The sequence below is a fragment of the Bos grunniens genome, chromosome 7, assembly GCF_055505025.1.
Source record: "Bos grunniens cultivar Pamir isolate PY7600 chromosome 7, Bosgru_T2T1.0, whole genome shotgun sequence".
NCBI classification, from domain to species: Eukaryota; Metazoa; Chordata; class Mammalia; order Artiodactyla; family Bovidae; genus Bos; species Bos grunniens.
Genome location: NC_141171.1, coordinates 50,110,590 through 50,125,657, shown reverse-complemented (window position 1 = coordinate 50,125,657; position 15,068 = coordinate 50,110,590). Strand labels below are relative to the sequence as shown.

General features: G+C 39.8%; 2 protein-coding genes across 8 annotated transcripts in view; one reads left to right on the top strand and one right to left on the bottom strand.

The window, feature by feature from the left end:
* The window catches only part of CTNNA1 (catenin alpha 1), a 344,567-nt gene that overhangs the window by 51,243 nt on the left and 278,256 nt on the right, over positions 1-15,068 (bottom strand). The window lies entirely within an intron of this gene.
* LRRTM2 (leucine rich repeat transmembrane neuronal 2) lies at positions 9,748-15,018 on the top strand. Its single transcript, XM_086411849.1, has 2 exons — positions 9,748-9,885; positions 10,235-15,018. Exons 1-2 carry the CDS (start codon positions 9,882-9,884, stop codon positions 11,779-11,781), a joined length of 1,551 nt encoding a protein of 516 aa, XP_086267975.1. The 5' UTR covers positions 9,748-9,881; the 3' UTR covers positions 11,782-15,018.

Genomic DNA, 15,068 nt, shown 5'->3' with positions numbered 1-15,068 from the left:
GGATACTGGAGTGGGTTGCCATTTCCTTCTCCAGGGGATCTTCCCGACCCAGAGATCGAACCCAGGTCTCCCGAATTGCAGGCAGATTCCTTACCGACTACCAGGGAAGTGCCTGGGGTATATAAGGTTTTCACAAAGACTGGTCGGGGTCCTTGGCTAAGAGGAGACTCTGCCTTGGGCCCGCCGGTGTAATAAACTGAACTCCACTATCTGCATTGTCCTTCTGAGAGAGTTTGTTTCCCAGAATGCATGGCTACAATGCCAGGTGTCAGCACTGTGTCTGGCATATAGGTCCACCAATTCCTTGCCCATACCCTACCATCTGTCCATTCCCTAACTTCATTCTAACTCTTCCCAGTTGGAACGGGATGGAATATGTCCCTCGCACTGTAGGTGGCATCTCAAGGCACATTATTCCCTAGACGCCATGTGATAAAGGTTCCCAGGTGAACGCCCAAAAAGTAACAGCACAAAATAAACACAGTGCTTCCAGGGAAAAACACAAAGTGAAGACTTCCACAATACTTCCAGGGTGAAAAATACACTAATTTGAAGATTCTGCATGATCCATTCAGGGCTCTTCTACGAGAGGGTTCCTTCTCCTAATTCTGCACACTCAACCTGCCAGAGCCGAGCCACTCCCATCACTTCACTGCCTCTGGTCACTCAAGATATGATCCATCCACACACATTTAAATTCTTCAGACATGCCAAGCTCTCTATCACCTACCTGGAATACTCTTCCCATCCGTCTTCTAACTCCTTCCTATCCTTTAGATGAGGTATCACATTTCCTTGTATAAGTTCCCTGTGGCCACCTCCACCCTAAGTTTCATTTAGGTGTCCCTCTGGGGTGCTTCCACGGCACCTCATTGTTTCCCCTCATAGCCATTCTCAAATCATACCCTGGGACACCTGTTAACATGAACAAGATGAGAAACCAGTGACCACAGACGTGCTTAAAAGTCATAGGACTTAGTGTGTCATCTACATGGCATATTATCAGTTACTGCTTTCCTGTTATCAGTGAAAATATAAGGCTTTTCAAACAACCTCAAATATTGTCTACCAAATACTTTCTATATTTAATCTAGAGTAAGGCTGTAAGAGAATAGCAGCGGAGGATAAAATCCAATTTAAGGACTATTTAAAAGGGAACATTTAAGAACGATTTAAAAGGAAATAGGACGTTCCGATTAATTTAATAGGAAGGTCTAGTTCAATACAATGCCTCCATCAGCCATTAGAAAATTAAAATTTAAACACTAAGAACCATGACATTTCATAAGATTCAAGTCAGAATGGGCATCTGAAGCCTCTTTCCCCCAATGACAATGAGAGAGAGAGAGAAAAGAACAGAGCAGCATTGTTACCTGCAGGTACAAAAGGGGGAAATGAGGCCTGTCATCCACTATACTGCCATCAGGTAAAGCTGGGGATAAGGAACTTTAGAAAGAAGTGTTACCAAGATGCTGCTGGAAGACTTCAGAGATGAACAGGGGACCTGATATTAAAGAAATTCTCAAGAAAAATATTTTGAAAACCCAGGGAGACTTGAGTTCAGTCAGTATCCTCACACATGCTAAGTCGCTTCAGTCATTCCAACTCTTTGTAACCCTATGGACCATAGCCTGGCAGACTCCTTTGTCCATGGGATTCTCCAGGCAAGAATACTGGAGTGGGTTGCCATGCTCTCCTCCAGGGAATCTTCCTCACCCAGGGACTGAGCCTGAGTCTCTTATGTCTCCTACATTGGCAGGAAGGTTCTTTACCACTAGCGCCATCTGGGAAACCCTATACCTTCATAAGTAGGACTAAAAAGTTTGCTGTGGGATGGGCAACACATTATCATACAATATACATTTGGTAGATAACAGAAACAGCAATTTGACCCTTCTTGTTTTACCTCGCCTACACATGGCTGACGGGCTTTGTATTAACTGAATGTGACAAGAGTTGAGGCAAAGATTAAGTAACTTAATAGAATATAATGGTCAAATAGACCAGCATTCCCAAATTTCTTTCAAAGATACCCTCTCGCTCTGGTTGCAAAAGACAACTTTCTGGTTTACCTAATGTTACCTATTTCATCCTAAAAATGTTAAAACTGGGTAAGAAACTCGAATGTTACATACTATAACCTTGCTTTCTTTCTCTCTCCCCTCAAAGAAGGCATAAGCTTAGAAATGAGCCTTACTGGTTCATCTGAGTATTTTCTCAGATGATAGCCAGCCTTGCTTACTACCTTTAGATTTTTCTAGGCCCCATGCCATATTACACCTGAAAATGTGCCTATAAGGTCTAACAAGCTTAGGTGTTACAACCACCATTAACATTCCACTATGGCTTAACTATGCCATGTCCCTTTACATGGCCACTATAGCACAGAACTAAATGAACTGTAGTGAATATGTTGCACCTTTCCACCAAATCCTGGGGAGACCAGAATGAATGTATGAACTACCACTTTCCCTTCCTGGGGAAAACAAAATCCATGATGGAGAAAAGAACAAACTGAAGCATGTAGCTGAGATATTTCAATCGCTTTTGAGACACCAGTTTTCTTCTTAAAAAACCATCTACTTGTTAAATAGGTGCTGTGCATAGTAACTTGGGAAGCTGTCAGATGCGCAAATAGGTATACAAATTAAATATATAAAGGTCATTAAAAAAGGCCTTAATTTTGAAGCTACTAATAATCCAGGAAAAAATAAAATGACTCAAATGTAAAGATATTTCAGAAGGATTTTTTTTCCTTTAAAAACTGTAGGATCTTTTTTAAAATTTATTTTTAATTGAAGGATAACTGTTTTACAATATTGTGCTGGTTTCTGCCATACCATCAACATGAATCAGCCAGAGGCATACATATGTCCCGTCCCTCTTGAAGCTCCTTCCCACCTCCCACTCCATCCCACCCCTCTAGGCTGTCTCAGAGCACCAGTTTGAGATCCTTGAGTCATACAGCGAATTTCCACTGGCTCTCTATTTTACATATGGTAGTGTATATGTTTTCATGCTACTCTCTCCATTCGTCCCACCCTCTCCTGCCCGTGTCCACGAGCCTGTTCTCTATGTCTGTGTCTCCATTGCAGCCCTGCACAGAAGGATTTTTAAAAGCTCAGTTAACTGGTAAAATCAGGTTAAGATTTGTGATAAACCAGGAAACATTTCTGGTTTCTGCATTGATTTAAAAATAACCTTCTGAAGGATCTGATCCTCTTCTCTGCTAAAGATAATGGGTTAATAGGGAATCTCTGTTTACTGAAGATACTACAAATTTCATGTTCACCAACTTGTACTGGATCGTTACCGTAATATGGCAAGTGTGTGTCTTAATATTAAGAAAGATTATCACCTGTTTCACCATTCATTAAAATTAAGCATATATAGCGAAGATCATAAAACCTTTAAAAGACAAATGACTAACTGGAGGAGATACTTGTAAAATATGTCACAAACAAAATTAGCTTCTTTAATAAGCAAATAATCCCTGCAAATCTTTAAAGAAATGACCAACTGTAGGAGTGGGGAATGGAATGACCAAATGAAATACACAATCCACAGAAAAGAACAAAACTAACAGTATACCGACATCCAAAATGATGCTCAATCTCACTCATAACACATCAAAGAGAGCATTTTTCACCTATCAGATTCACAATTTTAAAGTCTGCTTTATGGTGTTAGGGTGAGGGGAGGGTTAGTATACATTTACAGACTACTGAGGGAAGTATAAATGGTTTAAAATTCTTTGGGAGGTAATGTGGCAATGTCTATCAATTTTAAATATATACCCCCTACAACCCAACAATTTTTTGTTAGGAACTTACCTTATATATAAACTTGCCTAAGTATGCAAAGATATTAAAAGAATATTCATTTTACACTGTCTCAAAGGCCTCAAAAAAAAACTACATGTCCATAGATTATAGTATAGCCATACAAGGGTAAAGCTATGAAGCTATTAGGTACACGTGTATGCTCACACACAGGGAAAAATTATGAAGCCATTAGATAGACCCCCACCATGTTCTCACTTTCAAAAGCACAAAAAAAAACAGAGGAAAAGAATCAGCTCCCATGGGAGCTCAAGCCTTAGCAACATGGGGTCAATATATCAACAGCAGCTATAATGTTGACATGCTGCTATAAGCCATTCCTAATAAGAAGTGATCTTGTTCTCTTTGGGCCGAATTTTTGTTATTGGATTTCTCTGCATTGACAATATCACATGTTCAAATACTTTGCTTGCCTTAAGCACATGTTGCCATCTCTCTACCCCAGAGGACACTAAGAGGGAGGAACGGCATTTCCAAGCTTCAACAACCAAGACTGCATATAGCTGATATACTGCAAATTCACCCACTTAAACCTAGCCAAGTGGGTCAAAGAGCCCACTAAAATTGAAAGAGATTCTTCTAAATATGAATGGGTATCTCAACTCTTAATCCTATCCTGTGCAAATGGTTTCGTATAGCCTGTGGTCGTCTATGTAGGCAGGAGGAAACATATCTAAGTAGAAAGCTACTCTAAATGCAGAAAGGGAGAAGCAGCAGGAAAGATAAATCCAAACTTGGCTCTATTTCAGAATAAAAAATGAAGCCTACCACATACAGAGGATGGGGGAAACATGAACACAATGAAGCCACGGGCAGGCAAGAATAAGAAATGTGTGTGTGTTCAGTCGCTCAGTTGGGTCCGTCTCTCTGTGATCCCATCGACAGTAGCCCACCAGGCTGCCCTGTTCATGGGATTTCCCAGGCAAGAATACTGCAGTGGGTAGCCATTTCCCCCTCCAGGGGATCTTCGAGATCCAGGGATCAAACCTTCAAGTCTCCCGTATTGGCAGGCACATTCTTTACCACTGAGCCACTGGGAATCTTCAAGGGCTTGGTAATATAAATTTCAATCAGTCTATGTACTTATCAAGACTTCAGGACCGTTCTGTTTGGTTTGGGTTGGTCTGATGTCTACAATAGGTAAAATAAAAGATCTCTGTGGTTTAAAAGCACCTCAGCTCAAACTTCTATGGAAGATTTTCCCTTAGCTAAGATTTATCACCCTAAGATTTACTGCTGAATTTTCTAGCTGTGGGCACAGAACACAATGTTAGCACACGACACTAGTTCTGCCATCCTGCCAATAGCAACAATTGCCCAAAAACACATGTCTCCAAAACTAGGAGAAATCCCACATTTTGAAAGTCACAGCATCAAAAGGAACACAGCTCATCATCATCAGTGTAACCATCACTCCTTCCTACTGCTCTCTCAGTCATGTTTAATGAAAGTAACAAAAGAACTTTTAAAATATCACAATCAATGAAAGGCAAGGACGGGATCAAACTGTGGATTCTGTAGGCCTAATGTAGACAGTCTACTTCTTAAAAGGCTTTTGGAAGGAAAGATTCTCAGCAACAGAGATACTTACTAACACTCAAAGTGGTCCTCTGTGTTTTCACCAAAAATCTAAGGGCCTAGAATTTTGAATGTTCTCAGATTCTCTGGCTCTACCTAGGATAATCAATTAACTTGATGATTAATTAACTACTCTTTAGCCCATGTCTAACATGACAGATTGGAAAGGCCATCAATCCTTACATATTCTATCTGCCTCTGTCAGACAGATTCTGTTTCTTGGGAAGATAACAAGCTGATGTTTAGTGCCAAACCCCAGTAATTTCTTAAAGAGCAAATCACGGACTTTCCCTGTGGCCCAGTGGTTAAGAATCTCCCTTTCAATGTATGGAATGCAGGTTTGAACTAGAAACCAAGATCCCAAATGCCATGGGGCAACTAAGCCTACACAGCACCAACTACTAAGCCAGTGCACTCTAGAGGCTGTGCTCCACAACAAGAGAAGGCTATACACTGGAACAAAGACCTAGCACAGCGAAAAATAAAGAGTAAATCAAAAACTTAATAGTCAATCTTTGCCTCCAAACACATGTTTAAAAACAGTGAACTCTAGGATTTATCATAATTTTCTCTCATCCTCGTTCCCTCCCACTTCTCAAAAAAGGCTAGTATTGATAAAACTCACTGAAATAAAGATACTGATACCAGCATCTTTAGGCCCAACTGTGGCTGCCAACTAAGAATCCTAAAAGGTTCTTGGGAAGGGATATATTCAGACCCACAAATCTTATATCTTTTTGCAACTTTTTGATAATTGTGAAGAGACCTCCAAAGAACCATGACCAACACTGGCGGCCAGAAGATTTTCTTTAACCGAGCACCTCTGGGATATGAAAATTTTGAGAGTCGGGCACGATTGGTTAAGAAACACCTGAGTTTTCAGCATAAAGCAAAATCCAGCTCCCTAACACAAAAGATTAGAAAATTTCACGTTATACATCTGCTTTTCCAAAGAGATATTTATTCCTGATTAGCAATATATGTTAAAAGCAAACTTTCATGAAAAGTAATGCAGATAAGTATTAACACCTAAACCCGGCCACATGACTCATTTAATTTGCTTAAAACCATTCACAGAGAGGACAGACAGGCTAGATTTTACTTGTCCTTTGCCTTGTCACGAACAACTATAACAGTGAAAATTGAAACAGATGATATCAAGAGTACTTTCCAGAGGTTGTATTGCCACTTTAATTAAGTCAAAGGCATATGTATGCAGAATAAAGCCGTTGTGAAATGAAACCAAGAAAAGGTTTAATTCAGAAAGAACATGGGTTTCTTTTTAGTCCTTCTAGCTAACGAGAGATAAAGATCAAAAAACGATACAAATCTCCCTCAATAGGAACAGTGTACTCCAACCCATTTTAAGACAAACATCACATCTTCTTTGATTCCACAGCCTAAACCTTTTGAACCCAAAGAGAAGTCAAGTGGGCAAGACAGCTAATGACCTAGACAGACCGTGCTCTCTGGGTACTGTGGTATAGCAGGCATTACTGCCCACTTCTCCAGGTGCATCAAAAAATACTCTTGATTGCACTGGTGCTTTTCTGAACAATTTTCCTTGCCCACAAATCTGTTATAATAGTATTAGGATAATGTAATTTAAGGGTTTTTCATCTATTAGTATACTGTAAGTAGGCCAAGTAGACTACAAGAGCAGAAGGGAACCAAGAGTTCAAGGGGAAGGAAATGCTTTTCCCTCTAAATTTTCACATATAACTCATTCCTAATCATGGTTGCTCTAATCCAATTGATTTCAACACTTTTCTCCACATGGAACTAAAGTGGTTACTTTAGGGGAGAAATTAATCCAGCTCCTCCTGCCTTGCAAAGGTTTTTTTCATCAGAGGGTGATTAACTTCAGTAAGAGCATTTACAGTATCCCCAGGACTTCTTTTCCTTAAAAAAAAAAAAAAAAATTGAGAGACCACCCTTACCAGACACCCCTCATTGGAAGCTTTGTGAACAAGTTCTGTTCCTACAGAATGGTCACTCTGAAACCTAGGGTCACAGACTCTAAGAATTTGATTAAACTTTATTGACAGAAAAATGCACAAGCAACACAACTCTACAGGCCAATTATGGACTCGGGTTAAGAACTTCCAGCCTACAGAGAGAGAGACTGTGGAAAGGATCCAGGTCAGTGGAAGAATGGCATCCTGAATTCTAAACGAGGACCTCTCCCTCGCTTCCTTAACCAGGAAACAGGAAAACTGGGAATACTAGTTCCTGAGAATAAGGGGTTCCACTCGTGGGCAATGTTGGCCTGGGGACTTCTCTCTGGCCTGGAGAAGCTGACTGAGAACTGTCCTGCTGGTAGGGTCTGTCTTTCCCCTCTCCTTTCACAGGTGTCAGACATGCCCCACGGGTTTTTAGACTCTACCAAACCTAAGGAGTATTTCTGTCATCTTCTCTCTCCCTTTACACATTCCTGGCATTTTCCTCAATAAAATTCTTATACCTCTAATCCTATCTTGGGGTCTGTTAGAAGGAGGAGCCAAACTACACACTTGCAATTGCTGCTGTCTCCACAGAGACCTGAGGGAAGCACCCTGGAGTCTTCAGTCCTCACTCTGGCACTGCATTCCAACACAGACACAACACCCCTTGAGAAAATAACTTCTTACACACACCCCGTGTGATAAAGCGCCTGGAAGCCAACAGATTGATGGTGTTCTGGTTTCACAGATACCATGGGGCAGTTTTCAGATTTCTGCCTTCAAGTCTGAAACAAGACCTACTGAGGATAAGTATGAGAGAAATGGTATGAGAGAAATGGCCAAGAAGGCCAAATCAGTAATGTCAGGTGTACAAGAGGCCTTATCTTCATCAGGCCTGAAACTATGACCCTAACTCACACTAGAAATAACTTTCATGTTTATACAGTAGTAAACATGGAGCTGTATATTCGTAACCAAATTCTGAAAAGTGATACTATTCAACAGGAGAAGACAGTGTTAGGTCAAGTAAAAACAGCTAAAGCAAAAATTCTATTCCAAAGTATAAGTGATCTTTTGTATTCCCTAGAGAGATTCTAACAACAGTTAGTATGAGACTCAGTTCTTAAGTGTGCCAATAGGCGCTGTTGAGCATGCAAATGCTCTATTGTTTGAGGGCCACAATACCCCAACCCAGATCGCTAGAGGCTTTTAGCTTTAGGAGTAAGGGAAATTCTGAGGTAAATACAAACGACCATGTCATAATCTAGCCATGCTGTACCACCTGTCCTAAATTATTTCTGTTCCACTGTTAACACTTAGAGCATGCAATATTAAATGACTATATCAACCTACCCTTTTCTCCTACCAAGACATCCAAAGATTTCTGGATTATTATTTTTCAGTTAGTATTGTGATAAAACACTATTATATAAAATAAGACAGAGAAGGAGAAATCATTTTAATTAGCTTTCTCTTAAAATTCTCAAAGAGTAGAATAACCAAATTCTTTGTTTTCCAACCTTTTCCCTCCTTTATTCTTGGTTTTTAACGCTAAACTGTTAATGGCAAAGAAGCAAAGCCTATTGAGCTAGTTTACCAACACATCTGAAGCAAATCATAGTCGTAACTTCTATTTTAACCAAGCATGACAACCAAGTGATTGAGTAGCTTTCCAAACTACCAGAGCAGCAGGCACTCACATAGAATGCTGTTAAATCAGCACTTCATAAATCGTACAGGCTCCTGCCCATTTAGATGCTCTCTCTATGCAGAATCGGCAGTCTAATGCTGGCTCTTCCAAGCATTAAAAAATCGTCACTCTGCTAACCCAACTCACTGTTCAGAAGGATCTTCTTGAATGCAGCCTTTATTACAACCTCACTGCTGCTTCCTACACTGAAGGAATACCATGTTTTCAGGTCAGGAGTTCTTCTTTCTCGCTTTATTATAATCGGGGGTCTTACAACGACCCCGACATTGTTACAAAGCACGCTGCTTTATAACAGTAAAGCTTCTGGAAAACCCAAACAAAAGACACGTCACCCGGTGACGTCAGCCTATATACAGTTCTGTGTGGTCGCAGCACATAAGCAAATCCATTCTTGTGCCGTTTCTCGGAAAAGCTTTTCAGTAAATGCACTCATGCTGCTCCAGGAGCTCTTCTCTGCAACAAGCCGCCCATCTGCCATCAACAAGTTAAGACCGAGAGAACTAACGGCTGTGGAAAGGAGAGGCTGAAGCTTTGATTAACCAGCTGAGCAGTTAGAGGAGGACGAAATTAATAACTTATATTCAAAACTGATTTAGAGTGGTCAAAGAAAATGAAACCAATGCTTTCAAGAGGAATATCCTAAGGAAAAAACAACTCGCCCTGGTGGATTTCAATTTTACTCGGAAAGCCTGGGACACAGAAAACAGGAAACTGGTCAAAGGCTCCTGCATGTTAGAGCCTTTTACAGACTCACTGCGTTGAGTCTGACAACCGAGACTGAATGCAGCCTCCAATGTGCTCAGAAGAATGGGTAAGTCCATGTATTTAATGTGTCTTGTACAGTCAGCAAGGAGTCACGCTTTTAAAATAAGCCATTGAATTCACATTTTATGAGAGAAATCACTTGTCACATTTTTGGATTTTGAGGTTTAGGTAAAATATATATTGCTGATGACAGATGTGTTGTATCTCCTTTCTTAATGGTTTAAGTTTTGTTCTAGTCATACTAACAAGGTTAGTTTTTTTACAGCAAATGAAAAAATAAGTTATATGTAGTGAAATCTTTTGCCATAACGTTGTTGTTGTTGTTGTTTTAAAAGCCCGTATGCTCTGCTGAAAAATATTCTATCTTCTTGTTTTCCTTAAATTATATTCTGCAGGCTTACATTTCAAGTGGCCATTAGGGGCCCCTATGCTAGCAGCAATATATGCAATGAGTATGGTTTTAAAAATGCTGCCTGCGCTGGGTATGGCGTGCCCACCCAAATGCCGCTGTGAGAAGCTGCTCTTCTACTGCGACTCTCAGGGCTTCCACTCAGTGCCAAACACCACAGACAAGGGCTCTCTGGGCCTGTCCCTGAGGCACAATCACATCACAGAGCTCGAAAGGGATCAATTTGCCAGCTTCAGTCAACTCACCTGGCTCCACTTAGACCACAATCAAATATCAACAGTAAAAGAAGATGCTTTTCAAGGACTATATAAACTTAAGGAATTAATCTTGAGTTCCAACAAAATATTTTATTTGCCAAACACAACTTTTACCCAACTGATTAACCTGCAAAATTTGGACCTGTCTTTTAATCAGCTGTCATCTCTGCACCCAGAGCTTTTCTATGGCCTCCGGAAGCTGCAGACCTTGCATTTACGGTCCAACTCCCTGCGGACTATCCCAGTACGCCTGTTCTGGGACTGTCGTAGTCTGGAGTTTCTGGATTTGAGCACAAACCGTTTGCGAAGTTTGGCTCGCAATGGATTTGCGGGATTAATCAAACTGAGAGAGCTTCATCTAGAGCACAACCAGCTGACGAAGATTAATTTTGCTCATTTCCTACGGCTAAGCAGTCTGCACACGCTCTTCTTACAATGGAACAAAATTAGCAACCTGACATGTGGGATGGAGTGGACCTGGGGCACTTTAGAAAAACTAGACTTGACTGGAAATGAAATAAAAGCCATCGATCTGACAGTATTTGAAACGATGCCTAATCTTAAAATACTCCTCATGGATAACAACAAGTTAAACAGCCTTGATTCCAAGATCTTAAACTCCCTTAGGTCCCTCACAACCGTTGGCCTCTCTGGCAATCTGTGGGAATGCAGCCCTCGAATATGTGCTTTGGCCTCCTGGCTGGGCAGTTTCCAAGGTCGGTGGGAGCATTCCATCCTATGCCACAGCCCCGACCACACCCAGGGAGAGGATATACTAGATGCAGTCCATGGATTTCAGCTCTGCTGGAATTTATCAACCACCGTCACTGCCATGGCTACAACTTTTAAAGATCCAACCACTGAATATACAAAAAGAATAAGCTCATCAAGTTACCATGTGGGAGACAAAGAAATCCCAACTACTGCAGGCATAGCAGTTACTACTGAGGAACACTTCCCGGAACCAGACAATGCCATCTTCACTCAGCGGGTAATTACAGGAACAATGGCTTTATTGTTTTCTTTCTTTTTTATTATTTTTATAGTGTTCATCTCCAGGAAGTGCTGCCCTCCCACTTTAAGAAGAATTAGGCAGTGCTCAATGATTCAGAACCACAGGCAGCTCCGATCCCAAACACGACTCCATATGTCAAACATGTCAGACCAAGGACCATATAATGAATATGAACCTACCCATGAAGGACCCTTCATCATCATTAATGGTTATGGACAGTGCAAGTGTCAGCAGCTGCCATACAAAGAATGTGAAGTATAATATCTGCCCATCATCAAAAATTACATCAGATAAGTAACCTATTTTACATAGTAGGGGCTAAATACATATCTAATTTTTACCAATGGTGACATTAAGCCTAATTTTTCCAAACCAAGTGGAGACTTAGGTTTCTGACGTGTTGAAGTATTTTTAATTTTTTTTAAATGAAACCATATTTTAAGTGTTAAATGAAGCAATGCTCACATTAATTTGCACTCTTGTGGGAAAGTCTAAAAATGCTTACTTCAAAATAAGACATTTCATGTATGTAATTATATACTATTGTGTGTAAACATTTACACTAAGGTCTCCATATGCTATTTTTTTCTACTGAAAACAGTTTGGAAAGACGCTACTGAGCAGAAAGAGATATGGATCAATACTTGTTTGATCATTGCTCTCCACCCCAAGTACCACAACTGGCTTGCCGCTTAAAAGGAGACTTAGCAAAGTTCTATTGTATAATAATTTGGTATTTACTCAAACCTACAATTTAATGCCAGTGTGGGGAGTAGAATTTTATGTATGCTGAAGACTGGTCAATATTAAACACTCTTCTTCCAGAGTTTTTGCCTGGGTTAGTAGGTATTATCAAAGTCCATATCATGAAATCAGAACCCTTTATGTAATTCTAATAAGCTGAGTAAGTCTTTAATATATATAAACAATGAATCCAAGTGATTGTGAAAAGGTCTCATTACAATGAAATCTATACTAAATAATGACACTGACTTCGTATCATATCTCTAGTTTGACTTATAATGGACATGTTGATTTTTGTGGCATTTAGATAATTATTTTAAACTAGTGTTAAATTATCACTTTACTAATTAGTTTACTAAATCCTATACTTACATTTATATGTGAAAAAAGATTTAGAAATTATTTTGGAGAGAAAAGAGATAAACTGAGTCAATTTAACAATCTTATGACCAGATTCTCACTCTAGTTTGAAAGCACACACACAAATACACCCTCACTCCCTGTCTCTCTCTCTCTCCCCACTCTCTCCTCCCTGTCCCCCTCTCCCTGCCCTGTCCCCCTCTCTCCCTCCCCCTCCCCTCAACTGTCATGATCAAAGATGCCTTGACAAAGGGGTTTAAACCTCTTTCCTCTGCCTTTCCTTGATCTTCAAGCCTCAAAAAGCCAAATTAAAAATAACTGGCTAGCAACAGGCATAATACTGATTCTTGTTAGAATATATTTTAAAAGAACCATTTTTAAAAAGTACTTTCTAAGTATTACATGCTAAATTTTGACCTTTTAATGGATATCAATTCTTACTGTTTAAGAGCAGGTCCTTCTAAGTAAAGGGAACAACACAGATTTGAAGCAAACCTTCTCATGGCAGAACACTCTACATGCCTATGCAGCCACACAGTGGTAACTCGAAGGAGGTGAGGAGATGAGAGAAAGGCAGCATTTTGAAATCTAACTCTCCCTGAAACAGGTTAGCAAAGTTAAAAGGAAGCAAAGCAAATGGGCAACTATACATGATCTGAATCAAACAGGGCAAAGGCCCTGGGACCTGCAGCTGGAAAGGGGTGAGGGGGGAGATTCTCTGTTATTAATATAAATGTTCAGCAATTTAAAAATGATAATGATATCACATTTCTCGTGCAGAAAAGAGCCACAAGTATTTTGTTTATTCAATTATGATTTCCCCAGAGAGACTATGACATATTTATGATTTAGATATAAGTTACCAATTCACACAGAATTTTTCCATAAATGAGGTTCCACTAGCAAAAATACTAGCAAAAACCATGAAATTAGACTACTGACTTGATTTTTAGAAGATGAAAACTGACATTTGATGATGAAGAAAAAAAGGCATAAATTCTTAGAGAAAATCATTACCATAAAAAAAAGTTATCCTTTACTTCATTCAAGGCCTATTTCTTCCCAGGATGGAACTGAAACATGTTAAGACTATAGTTTAACCCATGAGATTTAATACTGAAAGATGTCTACCTACATTTCAAAGAAAATGTGTCTCAGTAAAAAGCAGACAAGATCACAAATTATAGTAAAAATGTGCTCTCTACAATTTCTAAGGTGGGCAGATTTGTTTGGTAAAGTCTCAGTCCACCTCAGCAGATCTTGAGCAGTGAACATTTCATCTCTTAATAAAACTAGACCCTAGGTCTGCCTGGGCAAGGATAGAAGCTGATTTCCCAGCATAGGGCACAGCTCACACTTTCCTTTCAGAAGGGCTGGATCAGAAGCCCCTGTAACAAATGAGAGCTCCAGTAGCTAAAATTTACCAACCCATTTATCAGGATAAGCATGGCCATTTGTAAGGGAACAGCTTTGTCACAATACAATTGTGTCTTAGACATACAAGATTCCACTAGCTCTGAAGGATAGCAGAGTAGTTTCCATCATTTCAACCACAACCCCAAATTAATTGAAACTGTGAGCAGAAGGGTGAGAAATATTGGCTGGGAATCCCCACATTAATCCTAAAGATTACAGTTAGTAAAATGGACCATCAGTCGGCAAAATCCTTAATGTACATAGGAAAGTAAATTGGAAAATCAAGCCATTTAGTAATTCAGGGGAACAGCATAGCCAAGGCCACCAAGGCATACTTTTCAGTTGAAAAATGACAGATTTTTTTGGCCCTTCATCTTTTGGGCAATGCTCTCTGAGAAAAGTGAATAACAGTGCCAAACAGCGCTTTCCTTTTCCATTTAAAGAGCAAACTTCCCTTTTCAAATGCCTATAGAAGGCAAGATTCCTTTTAATTTTGGTCTATTTGTATTTCTGTATCAGCACAGGCTTGAAGATGAGACTGTTAGTCATACGTGCTCTCTTTACCAACTGGTTCGGGTGGAAGACCATCACAACTACACTGCAGATGCTGGCAATATAATGCTAGGCCTTTTTTACTGTCTTATTCTCTTCAACTCCCCCATCCCCCCTTTTTCATTTTTAAGATTAGAAGAAAATGACCACTTGAAAACCAGAAAAATAAATCTCTCTGGAAAAAGGAAGCTAACGAAGGCTCTGATACTGTACCCACCTAGTAACCAATAGCTAGTTTGGAATTATTTATATTCATTTCTGTAGCTTGCCAGGATTTCAATCACCTTTCTGAAATTAGAGTGAGTTGATAAATTTACAAATGCATACAACTCAGAGAATACCCACTGCCAACAACAGAAAAGATACTAATTTTTAAGCCAAAAATCTGCACTAACACACGTAATTTCTTAATGTGGCTAAGTTAATTTTTGTACCAATTCAGTGAATGGAATTGACTGAACTTCCCAACTCCACTA